At 38.7% G+C, this 12,848-nt stretch overlaps 1 protein-coding gene across 1 annotated transcript; it reads right to left on the bottom strand.

Annotated features, from left to right (window-relative positions):
• Window positions 1-4,715: 4,715 nt before the first annotated feature.
• On the bottom strand, window positions 4,716-5,736 carry LOC137626286 (uncharacterized). Its single transcript, XM_068357360.1, has 3 exons — window positions 5,472-5,736; window positions 5,229-5,342; window positions 4,716-5,029 (listed from the first exon to the last, which is right to left on the bottom strand). Exons 1-3 carry the CDS (start codon window positions 5,734-5,736, stop codon window positions 4,716-4,718), a joined length of 693 nt encoding a protein of 230 aa, XP_068213461.1.
• Window positions 5,737-12,848: the final 7,112 nt, after the last annotated feature.

Raw genomic sequence — 12,848 nt, 5'->3', positions numbered from 1 at the left:
GCAAGGTCATATTTCATTGAATTCTATCAAAACTGGGCTTGGTTTGGAATGCAGGTTGGAGTCTCGTGTACAGTATTTCCGGGATAGAGGCAATGAGTAGGGCTGGCAGACATGTCCCTGATTTGATTATTTTGTCCCCCGTCACGCAGTGACCCTTCTAGGACACCTTTATTGCACCGAATTTAGTTTATTATAATATCATTATGTTTTTGTACCAGGATTATGAAGATAGAAAAAAGAGAAAACAGTGCTATTGAAGTTCCTGGCTGCCACAAAGAACTCGTTGAATTTATGAAGGATAGAATAGATAAAAAGTTATTATTCCTAGTTTAAGGGTTCCCTTATCAATGATGATGTCACATCTCAGGAGGAGAAGAAATTCCTCCATATAGTGGATAATTAATATGTAAATTACCATGATTATCTTAAGAAATGGGTTTCATCTTTAGAAAGATTTGATAGCTTTTCATGGCTGTTATTAGATACTCTTTCAGCTTAGGAAAAAGTTCCGTGACGAGCCGAGAGAAGGTTGTGACTCAAAGGCAGGATGAAAGCAACTGAGTAACTTTATTACAAAACATCCATTTTTATATACATGAACTCCAGGCAAAAAGGGCACAAAAGACATAACAGGCAATTTCATGTTCAACTGACACCGCACCGGTTAACAGTTAACGGGGAGAAAAACAGACATGTTATTTCAGGTCCTTGTCAGTGCGAGGGGAGAGCGAAGATACAAGCATAATATACAGTATACACAAAATGAAATGTCGTTACTATGTACGATCATGTGACACACGGTTGGTACAGTACAATCATCTTTTCTAGTGTTAAAAACCAAAGATATAAAATCTACAACTTCCTACTCTGTCAGTGGTCAACATTTAAAAAAAACTCCTTGTTAAACAGATGGAGATCAAACCTGATGTATAGAAAGCTAAGCCATTAAAATGGTGTTCTATCATTCGTGTGATGAAATTTCAAGAATAATATTAAGAAATGTTAATTTTGTGCCAGTACTTATTTAACATTCAAGCTCATAATTCTAATGTTGAGCGTGTATTTTCAATCATGAATATCCAATAGACCAGCGTTTCTTAACCTGGGGTGCTGAAATCGATTTAAGGAGGTGCTGAGGAAGGTCACATATGTGGCATTTGGGAGTGGGTGGGTCTTTTCTTAGCATCATTATTGAATTTTTTTTTTTTTTTTAAATAATAGATCGCAAAGAGTTGTTATCGATGGCCACCATATTGATTATAGGAATGTCATATCTGGTGTTCTTCAGGGTAATATTCTTGGCCCATTACTTTTCATATTATACACACATGGCATGGGGTTTGGGCTCGAATAGATGCTTGTTCCATACGCAGATGATGCTACTTTTTGCATCAATTCCATCTGCTGGATATATATTTTGGCTGCTGAATTCCTTAACAGAGATATAACTAAATTTAGCGCATGGTTCAAATTATGGGACATGAAGTTGAGTCCTAAAAAAAGATCAAAGTATGATTGTGAGTAGGTCGTGGACAGTGGCTCCTCAAAATCTGGATCTTAGCATTGATAATGTTTCGTTAATTCTGTATGACTCTTTTGAAATTGTATGTGTGATTCTCGACAGCAAATTTACTTTTGTGAAACACATTAGGTCTGTTTCTTCTTCAATTAAACATAAATTTGGCTTATTTAGAAAGTCTTGTTAGATTTTCGGTGATCAATCTATTTTAAAAAGTGTTTTAATACTTTCATTCTACTTGTTTCTAGTATTGTTCTTCTGTATGGTCTTCAGCTGCTGATTCTTATCTTAATTTGTTGGACAGGAATTTACGGTCTATTAAATTTATTATTCCTGACCTAGATATTAATCTCTGGCACCATCGTTCAATTAGTTCCTTATGCATGTTGCATAAGGATTTTCATAATTCTGACCATCCTTCATATTCAGATCTTCCCGAAGAGTACTATCCTGTTTGTAATACTGGGTATGCAGTTAATTCTAATAGAAATGCATTCTTCATCATGAGGCTCAATACTTCATAGTATTCTATAAGTTTTATTCCAGTTGTGACCAAGTTGTTGAGTGATCTTCCTAATCTGGTAGTTGAATCGGTAGAATTTCAAAAGTTCGAACTTACAGTAAATGTTTTCACGTTGAACAGGCTGACATAAGTCTCTATCTTTAGCTGATATACTAAAGATCTATTTTAATGGTGTTACTGTTCTTAAAATATTTTTTTAATTGTTCATTACTCTTCATATAGTTTATTTATTTCCTTATATCCTTTCCTCACTTGCATATTTTTCCCTTGCTTTTCCTACTAGGGATGTAGCTACCTTAGCTTATAATAATAATAATAATAATAATAATAATAATAATAATAATAATAATAATAATAATAATAATAATAATAATAATAAGCAACAACAAAAATCACATTGATGAGTATCTATATTGAGTTTATCCATGTTTTTTCTTTATTTTCTTATTGTTTTTATCAATGCTATTGCCATAATGATTGTTTTTGTTTTGGAGAATGAACCAAATATATGGTAGAGATGTACTACACTTGTCTTTACTTTATTATTGTAGTAACAAAAGTTAAGTAATGGTATTGGGTGCTGGACTGCTTGGCCTGACCAAAAGGGGTGCTAAGGTCGGAAAAGGTTAAAAAACGCTGCACAAGACTGATGAGTGGAACAAGTTGGATGTGGCTTCTGTAGAAGCTACTTTACAATACAAATTGAGCTTTAATTTCTAGTGTACAGAATTTTATAGGCAGGTGCTAGAAAGAAAGGAACCTATTAAAAAAGGCGAAATCATTATTTTCATTTAAAATCATAATCTCGAAATGATAAGATAGTTTACTTGCTGTGTTGTTTGTATTGATTATTGATTTTCGAAATTGTTCCTTTTTTTATTTTTGTATTGTTTGCAAGGATTATGAAATTACCAAATGGTTTTCCTTTGTTTTCTTTATACCCTATCAAAATTCTTGTTTCATGTTTTGCACTTATGTGAAAATTATATCTACGTTATATAATATATTACTCTGGCTGTGTATGTAGATATAAATCAATACATATGCTATCAAATTTCTATAGTATCCCGGATTTCTAATCTTGTAATCTGGTAACTCTAGCAATGAGGCAATAGCTTTAAACAGTTTTAATCCGTCCATGACTTTTGGACTAATTTACTAGGCCAATATATCCCCAATTTAAACAACACAATGGATTAAATGCAAGGTAGGTGTACGTAATTTAGTTTATTTTTTCAGAGGCACAATTTTACTTAATCAAGCATGCTTGAGGCATTTCTGTAATCTTGGATTCGAACCACTGGAATCCAGTGGTTTCCAAACTTTTTCTGTCATTTCCCCCTTCCAGATTTCCCCCCTTCATGGACATGAAGGAAACAGTAGTCGAAACACACTGCGACTATTTACTAATTTATTTTCAAAATTTATGAATATAGTGATAAACATATAGTTACATCTACAACAAGCATACTCTCTCTCTCTCTCTCTCTCTCTCTCTCTCTCTCTCTCTCTCTCTCTCTCTCTCTCTCTCTCTCTCTCTCTCTCTCAGACAGGTATGAGAAAATCCATCTGAGATTTTTTTATTGCAAGTGTAATTATTTCCCCCGCTCAAATATCATCCTAACTTGAGAAATGCTGTGTTAGACTGTTAATAGCCATACATAGTTTATGCCCATTGTTACCTGCTTATTGTACACTCAGCTATTCTATTTATTCCTATTATAATTTCATAAAGGACTTAACTGGTTTTTCAAAAAGTTAGTAGGTTCTAGGAATGCTATGGTATACTGCAAAATATTGGACCTTTTATTGATTTCTAAGTATTCTTTACAATCATTCTGTGAAGAACAAACAAGACTCGAAACACTTGGAAAATACATACAATCCATTGCAGTTGTCAAACAGGATCAACTCGAACTTTGGGGCTCACATAAAAGAGAAAAAGAGGAAATTGGATATTACTGTAGTTTACTCTAGCAGATTAGGCTTTAATTTTTTTTATATAAATGTATATGTTACAGTGAATCTGTATAATCAGGGAATATATATATTCTCTGATATTTTCAGGGAATGTGCATAATGTCTGATTCACTCAGAGGATATGTATATTCCCTGAAATTTTTAGTGAAAATACATATTCCCTGATTATTCGGCCTTATTATTATACAGATTCCCTGAATCGTGTTTGGTATGAAAGAACAATGAAATAAATAGCTGAAACGATAAACAAAGCCTTGTTTTCACAATGTAAACTTGTATGGTATGGTAGAATAATGGAATAAATCACTAAAAACAATAATACACTTCTGTAATATTTTATTTATCACATAAAACACTTGGATGTAACAAAATTTATTATGAACAGAAAATAAAACTTGTCTGTCACAAAATACTCATTTAAAATAAAACTAGTAAAAAAATAACAAGGATCATTCTAATATTTAGAACGATGCCTTGTTTTCACAATGCAAACTTGCTTGACATCGTGAGTTGCATTAAACTTTCAACTTAGAACATTTACATTGATTTGTTTGACAACGTTTTGAACCAACACAGTTGCATTTGGTGAAACCTTTACCACCTGACTTTGACTCTTGCTGCACAGCAGTTCGAAGCGAAACAATCCTATCGGTTGTCACATGGTCTTTTGAATACAGTTCATACGTACATAAATCAAAACTGATTCCTGGTATATTTCCCACTCAGTATACCACTCTTCACTGCAATCGTGTAATTGTCATTTTCGTCAATATCCATAATTAATCCCATGATATTCTTTGGATCCCCACGACCCCTATCCACCATTTGTATCGGAATCGTTACATTGTTCCCGACGTTTCCACAGTCCATGATACGACGACTTCGTTTAACCATACATTCAGCTTGTGATAGCTGTGCTTCGCACGCACGTTTTCGCTGAGAGGTAATATTCTTTTGACGAACGGAGAGTGGTGATGTTGGTTCGACAGCAGGTGGCTCAGCAGTAACTGGTTCGACAGCAAATGGTTCGGCAGTAACTTGTTCGACAGTAGGTGGTTCGACAGCTGCAGAGAGAGAGAGAGAGAGAGAGAGAGAGAGAGATAGAGAAACATTACACTCACTACAATCCACATAATAACATAAAAATACAGTGTATTGAGGGAAATTTGTTATCCGTTCGACCATAAGGATACCCTACTGATTAACCTCTAATCACAGTCGTGCACAATACTCCCAGTGCAGTTATTTGTTCGACAGCAGGTGGTTCAGCAGTAACTTGTTCGACAGCAGGTGGTTTGACAGCAGGTGGTTCAGCAGTAACTGGTTCGACAGCAGGTGGTTCAGCAGTAACTGGTTCGACAGCAGGTGGTATAGCAGTAACTGGTTCGACAGCAGGTGGTTCATCTGAAGTTGTTTCTTCCGTAATTACTGCCAGCAAATCGTCCTCACTTTGGAGACAGTGAATTGCATCATGTGGAAGAGCTGAAGTTGTCAGTCTTACTTTTGCATCGGATCCAAACAATGCAGCAAATGGTGACCTTCTAATGCCAGAATGGTAGCTAGAGTTTTTTTGGAACTGCACAAATTTTAAATCAACTGTCCAGTCTGTTGTATTATTATCACTCAACCAGGCTACCAACATATCTTTCATATCACAGTTTGCTCGTTCAACTGACCCCTGGCTCTGAGGATGTCTAGGTTTTCCATAAACCATTACGAGATCAGGCCAAAGCAGTTTAAGTTCTGTAATAACACAAGCAGTAAACTCCAATCTGTTGTCACTTCGTAGAATTTCCGGTGCACCAAGAAAAAGATAAATATCCAACAGCTGATACGCAACTTCTGCAGCACGTTTTGATGTGAGAGGTCTCAATACACAGAACTTTGTAAGATGATCTTGGTAGACTTTTATCCACTTATAGTTGCCTTACTTCATTGCCTGCATGTCTACAAGGTCAACTTGTGATCTGGAACCCAAGTTCTTTGTCAGAATAGGTCAAACAACAGTCCCTTTGGTTGTTGGTTGCTTACGTTAACGCTGACATTCGATGCACGGTGATTTGTAAATAGATATTACATCATGGGTAATGTTGGCATATTTTTTAGATAATTCCTTTACCATCTTATCGCGCCCCCTGTGGCCAGTTGCAATATGAGCACGCTTAATAATGTCAAATTTATCCTCCAATGTAGCAAAATAGATAGGATCTTCATTGGCAGTCTCTCTTCTAATCAACTTGAGAACATCACCACACTTGAGGATCTCATACTTCTTCAGAAGCTAGTATTCATGAGGAGTCTTTTTGCCTGACTTGTCAATTGCTGTCAGTTCTGAAATAATTTCATTATACTGTTCTTATGGAAGCAAGAGAGATTTCTTTCATTCACTTCTTTGGAATAATTCTTCCCGAAAATGTGCTTCTAAATCACGCTCAGTTTGATTTGCCATGGTGTTGACAGTAGGAAGGATGGCATATGACTGGTGAGTTAAACTTTGCCTGACCTTGTAGTGTTAAAGGGGGGGGGGGATAGCACCGGGGTTGCAAGGTGGTAATTAGATGGACTCCTACCTTGGTTCGCTAGTTCAGTGGTTTACATTGTGTTTACAATCAAGTTTACATTGTGAAAACAAGGCTTTGTTTATCGTTTCAGCTATTTATTTCATTGTTCTTTCATACCAAACACGATTCAGGGAATCTGTATAATAATAAGGCCGAATAATCAGGGAATATGTATAATTACTAAAAATTTCAGGGAATATACATATCCTCTGAGTAAATCAGACATTATGCACATTCCCTGAAAATATCAGAGAATATATATATTCCCTGATTATACAGATTCACTGTAACATAAATATTGCTATGTAAATTTGTGCGGTATTAAACTTTTCACAATAATTAAATCTTCCTATCTACAAATAAGATAGATATTTCACGGCATCAAAAGAACAATCCAATAATGTTTACCACCCTGAAATGCATAGTGTTACCCAGAAATTACAATAACATCTACCGTATGTAATATGCGTATATGTCTAGCTCCCGGTTTTAAATTTTAAGATATTTTACTTTTAGCTGTAAACTTATATATCGAATAATATTTTTGAAAGACTACCTTTGATATAGTACAAGCTATAGCCAAGTTTTTGGTGAAGAATGGATATATATATATATATATATATATATATATATATATATATATATATATATATATATATATATATATATATATATATATATATATATATATGTGACGTAATTGTGCAGATTACGATCTTTAAAGAAAGCATCAATCGGACTCTTCACATGACACAGTGACTTCGTGTCAATCCAGAGCGACTAATTGACACTCAAAACTCTTGTATATGACTGAACCTGTTAATATTATTAACGGTTCAAAAACACCCGAGCTCAATCATTTATTTTGGAGCTGCACCTCGTTGGAATAGTTTTAATTCGTGTAGGAACAATTTGGTTTCAACCTTAGTCTAACTCACGGACAAAAGAAACTCTGTTGTAATAATCGAAATACAATAGTTTAATTTTAAGTCAAACAAAAAAAAGAGGAAATGATCGTAAACCTCTTAAGGAGATAACTTACAATTGACAAATAAAGCAAAATGTGTTTTCGAGTTTATGGTTAATAAATCGAGAAATGATTACAGTAAAAAAAACGAAAAGACAAAACTAAGCTTAATTCTCTCTAGCAATCCAAATACATTCAGATGCACAAATAACAATAAAAGAAAGAAGGTATCACTTAATTTCTATTTTCCGAAATCACTCAGTAAAATAAACTGCAGAACACAAATGTCAAATGAATAATTATGGTAAGAAAAGTGCACGGGTGATCCCGTAAACAAATGAAAATAATGTTGGCAATCTGTCTATGTGCCCCCGACAACAAAAGAAAAAACCCTCACTTCGCACTTCAATTTTTATACAACAAAAAAAAAGAAACTGTTATTACTTGACATAAGAAAACTTGTAACATAAAACAAGAAAAAACAAAATGATGTTGGTTGCGAAGAGGGTATCACATTATTACGAGAAACTAATCCCCACAATTATCCCTCAGCTTCACTCCCTTGGAATTCCCATCCATGCAACCCTTTTCAACTTTTGGCACTTATTTATTCTCCCTCGCACAGGTGTCAGTACTTATCTTAAAAAAACTTCGGCACATCAAGTGTTCTTTGGGACGTCAACGCAGATGATTCCTTTCTTCGTCCTGAGGGTGTTCTTTGACTCAGACGGAGTTCGAGCCTCTTGGAGGTTTCAGGGGGGGAGAGCCTGTCCTGGGGGACGCAGGCACTGGCTGCTGGGAAGAGTTGTTTCTTGTATGGCCTCCGGACTGGAACTGGTTTCTTCTCCCCTCACAGCCTTAGGCTCCGCAGTGAAGATTTTTTTGGGCCATCCCCTTTTTTCTCTTGATTGGGTAATCTTGACTTCCAGGGGCGGTCTTCATCTTTTGAGGGCCAATGACATCTTGTGACCCCTCCTTATTTTTCCGCGTGTTGGCCAATCATGACCAGGGGTCTTCTTCTTTGTGGACTTCGATGCCCCGGTCTATGAGAACCTTTATTCTCACATCTGGCGTATCTCTTGTGGTTGACCTGGGAAGAGGTGAGAATTAAGCGCCTTGACAAGTTAATGGCCACGGAGGTCCATGTAACGCAATCCAGACCTCCTTTGTTAGTTGAGGCTTGTTCTTAAGTTACATAGACGAGGAAAATCCATGAGAGCAAGCTTTTACCAAGAAAAACAAACTAAAAGAATTATGACTGTTAAGTTGTCCTTTGGAGGGTAGAACTCCCTCGCACAGGACTTCACACTTCCCCCCTTAAAAAAAAAGATTTCCTGCTCAATGAAAAGGAAATCGTCTCCCATCTAATCTGTAACTGAACTCACAGCTTGGCTCTCACGAAAAAAGGTGAAATTACAACTAACAAACAAAAAAAAATTGGAAGCAAAAAAAAAAAATAATCAAATGACAGTTATAACTATTCCCAAATTACTTTCATACGCCCCAACTCTAATTCATCCTTGAAAGACAGTCTGCTAGAATGTTCTGAGTCCCTGGAATATGCAAAATGTTCAAATTTACTTCTTGTAGCCGTAGACTCCATTTCAGTAGTCTGCGGTTCTTGTTTTTCATTGCATGCAAGAATGTTAAGGGATTGTGATCTGTAAAGATGTTAGTGGGCAATGAATTAGATTGAAGGTAAATAGAGAAATGTTCTACGGCAAGTACTAAAGCCAATAGCTCCTTTTCTACAGTGGCATAGTTCTTTTCATGCCGGTTAAATTTCTTAGAGAAGTATGCCACAGGGTGTTTCATGTTTTGATCATCTTCCTGCAATAAGACTGCACCAGCCCCATGATCACTGGCATCTACTGCTACTTCAAATTCTCTGTCAAAATCTGGTGCTTTCAGCACCGGTGATAGACTTAGCAACCTCTTCAGGGAGTCAAATGCGTCTTGACAATGGTTAGACCAAACATACTTGTTATTCTTCTTGAGAAGATTAGTGAGAGGCAAAGCAATGGTAGAGTAATTCTCACAGAACTTTCTGTAATAGCCGGTCATTCCCAAGAACCGACGCAATGCTCGGCGGCTTTGCGGGACTGGAAATTGTTGAATGCTCTCAACCTTTGCCTGTACTGGGCGAACAGATCCTCGACCTACTATATGACCCAAGTAGGTGACTGTCGCCTGTCCAAAGTCACACTTGGAGAGGTTGATTGTCAAGTTGGCCTCTGCTAAACTCTGGAAAAGGGCTTTTAGTCTCTTCAGGTGTTCTTTCCAAGAGTCACTGTAGATAACAATGTCATCCATATATGCGACAACACCTTCTATGTCCTGTACCAGACTGTTGATCATCCGCTGGAATGTCGCAGGAGCATTTCTCATCCCAAAGGGCATCACATTATATTCAAATAATCCTTGAGGTGTTACAAAAGCTGAAACCCTTTTGGCTCTCTCAGTGAGCGGAACACACCAATATCCCTTCAACAAATCACACTTGGTGATATATCTAGCATTCCCGATGGTATCCACGCAGTCATCAATACGTGGCAAGGGAAAAGAATCTGGCTTTGTGACGTTGTTCACCTTCCTATAGTCAGTACAGAATCTGACTCCACCATCAGGCTTTTCCACTAACACACACGGTGAACTCCACTGTGAGGAACTCTTCCTAATAATCCCATGCTCGAGCATGTAATCAATTTCTTTCCCAAGCAGTTCTCTCTTCTTTGGTGATACTCTGTACGCGTGTTGACGGACTGGGCGTGCATCTCCCACGTCCACATCATGCTCCATTACATTTGTCCGGCTGGGAACATCAGGAAACAGCACTGCGTACTCTTCCACTAAAGCTTGGACATCCTCTTGCTGCTGGGGAGCTAGGTGAGAGACCTTGGTCTTGAAGTCTCTGAGAACCTCCGAATTCTTAAGTCGGGCTTCGAGTGGCATGCCCTTGAAACTGGTTTTTTCCTCTTCTTCCCCAGAAGTATCCTGTTCTTCCTCCTCTTCTTCACCTTGAGGGTTCTGTTCTTCCTCCTCTTCTGTTTGCTGTACCTGTCTCCTTATTACTGATACATGAACAGGCCCAGTGACTGGTGATGGGTTTTGGGCAGTGGCATTACCACTGGTATTCCGAACAACATATGGTTTCATCATGTTGACGTGACACACCTGGTGTTCCTTTCTTCGGTCCGGTGTCCCTACCACATAATCCAATTCGCTGAGCTTCTTCACGACCTTATATGGCCCCTGGTACTTGGCCGCTAAGGGACTACCAGGCACAGGTAGAAAGATGAGCACATCATCTCCCACTTGGAATTGTCGTGCTTCTGTCCTGTTTGCTTGGTCATACCAGGCTTTCATTTTTTCTTGAGACTTCTTCATTTCTTCATGAGCCAATTGGCAGACCTCGTGCAAGCGTTGTCGGAACTTCACCACATAGTCTAGCACATTAGTATTTTGTTCCTCATGGGTCCATATCTCCCTCAAAAGTTTGAGAGGTCCACGCACTTGATGTCCAAAGACCAGCTGGAAGGGGGAAAACCCCAGAGATTCTTGCCATGAATCTCGGATAGCAAACAACAAGAACGGCACGCCTGTGTCCCAATCTCGTGTTTTCTGGTCTTCACAGTATGCACGTAATGCATTTTTGAGCGTGCCATGAAACCTTTCCAAAGCACCTTGAGACTGTGGGTGATAAGCAGAGGACATTATGTGCTGCACTCCTAACTCCTTAAGGGTGCCTTCAAAGATTTTCGACATGAAGACACTACCTCTGTCAGTTTGAATAACCTTTGGTAACCCGAATGTGGTCACGAACTGTACCAGAGCCCGCGACACATTGGGACTCGTCGCTGTCCGCAACGGGTACGCTTCAGGGAAGCGCGTCGACGCACACATTAGCGTCAACAAATGGGTGTTTCCCTTCTTTGTCTTTGGCAGAGGTCCGACAATGTCCATGATGATCTTGGAGAAGGGTTCTTCCACCACGGGGATGGGTTGCAATGGTGCCTTTCGATGATTTGGATCCTTTTTACCTATCACTTGGCACGAGTGACAACTACGGCAATATTCTGCAACTCCTCTGTTCAAATTTGGCCAATAAAATTCCCGGGAAATTTTCTCACGCGTTTTGCGTACTCCTAAATGTCCTCCCATTGGTTGTTCATGAGCCAACCTTAAAATCTCCTCTCGATACTGTGGTGGCACTACCACCTGATATAGAATGGTCCATTCAGCATCAGCAGGCACTTTCTTAGGCCGCCATTTGTGCATTAGGACATCATCCTTTAAATAGTAACCAAAGGGTTCAGCCTCGAGTTCGCTCAGGGATCCAGCTTCATCCCTTATCCTTGCAAGTTCTGAGTCTTGTTTCTGAGCCTCAATGAGCGACTCCCTCGAGTATTCTGAACGTAATAAACCAGGCTGCACCACTCCCCTGAGCATTTGGGGAAAAGTACCCACAAGCACTCCGGTAGGAACATTATCTCTGTCCTTTTTCTGTTGAGTGGTACTAGCACGGGTAATAGCACATGCTGAATATTCATTTTGTTCAATCTTCACCTCCCCTTCATTCTTGTCAGCATGAATTTGACATGATGCTGTGCAACATCGTTGTCCAGCTATGTCATTTCCTAACAATAACTGTACCCCTTGCATGGGTTCCTCATCCACCAAAGCAACTGGAAATGTACCGGAAATAAAAGAAGAGCTTAAAGTCACTGCATATAAGGGCAATTCCTCTCTTCCCTTAATGTAGTGAACCATGACACTTTCTCCCAAGGTGGACGATTCATCGAAGGGTAAGACTGCTCTGTGCAAGACAGTCTGCTCAGCTCCAGTATCACGCATAATCCTTATCTGTACAGGCTTGGTACCTTGGTCCTGCAGAGACACAGATCCTACATGAATGAAGGCTTCCTGTCCTTGCCTTATGGCCATGTCTCTCTTCTTCATCATCCCTTGGCATGATGTCTGTCTTCTCATAACCTCATTAACATTAAGTGCTTGGTCGTCCCTCTTGTGATTTTGATTAGAGAACTTCTTTCCCCCTGGTCCATAATTTCCTTTGAGCCAGCAGCAGCTAACGTCATGTCCGAGTTTGTGACAATAGGAACACTGTCTTACTTGGGGAGCCGAAGGGTAGGCTCCATTGTTCTTACTTCCAGTGTTTTTAGCACTGCCATGTGTAGGGTTTCCGCCTACTCCTTTCTCTGATGGAGGATACGATGGTGCCGGCCCCCTGGGGCTCCAATTACCCCGAAATGGCCTGGAAGGCTGGTTTGGCTGAAATGA

The sequence above is a fragment of the Palaemon carinicauda genome, chromosome 33 (assembly GCF_036898095.1).
Source record: "Palaemon carinicauda isolate YSFRI2023 chromosome 33, ASM3689809v2, whole genome shotgun sequence".
Taxonomy (NCBI): Eukaryota; Metazoa; Arthropoda; class Malacostraca; order Decapoda; family Palaemonidae; genus Palaemon; species Palaemon carinicauda.
The sequence above is the reverse complement of the archived record's forward strand: the minus strand, read 5'-3'. Positions and strand labels throughout refer to the sequence as shown.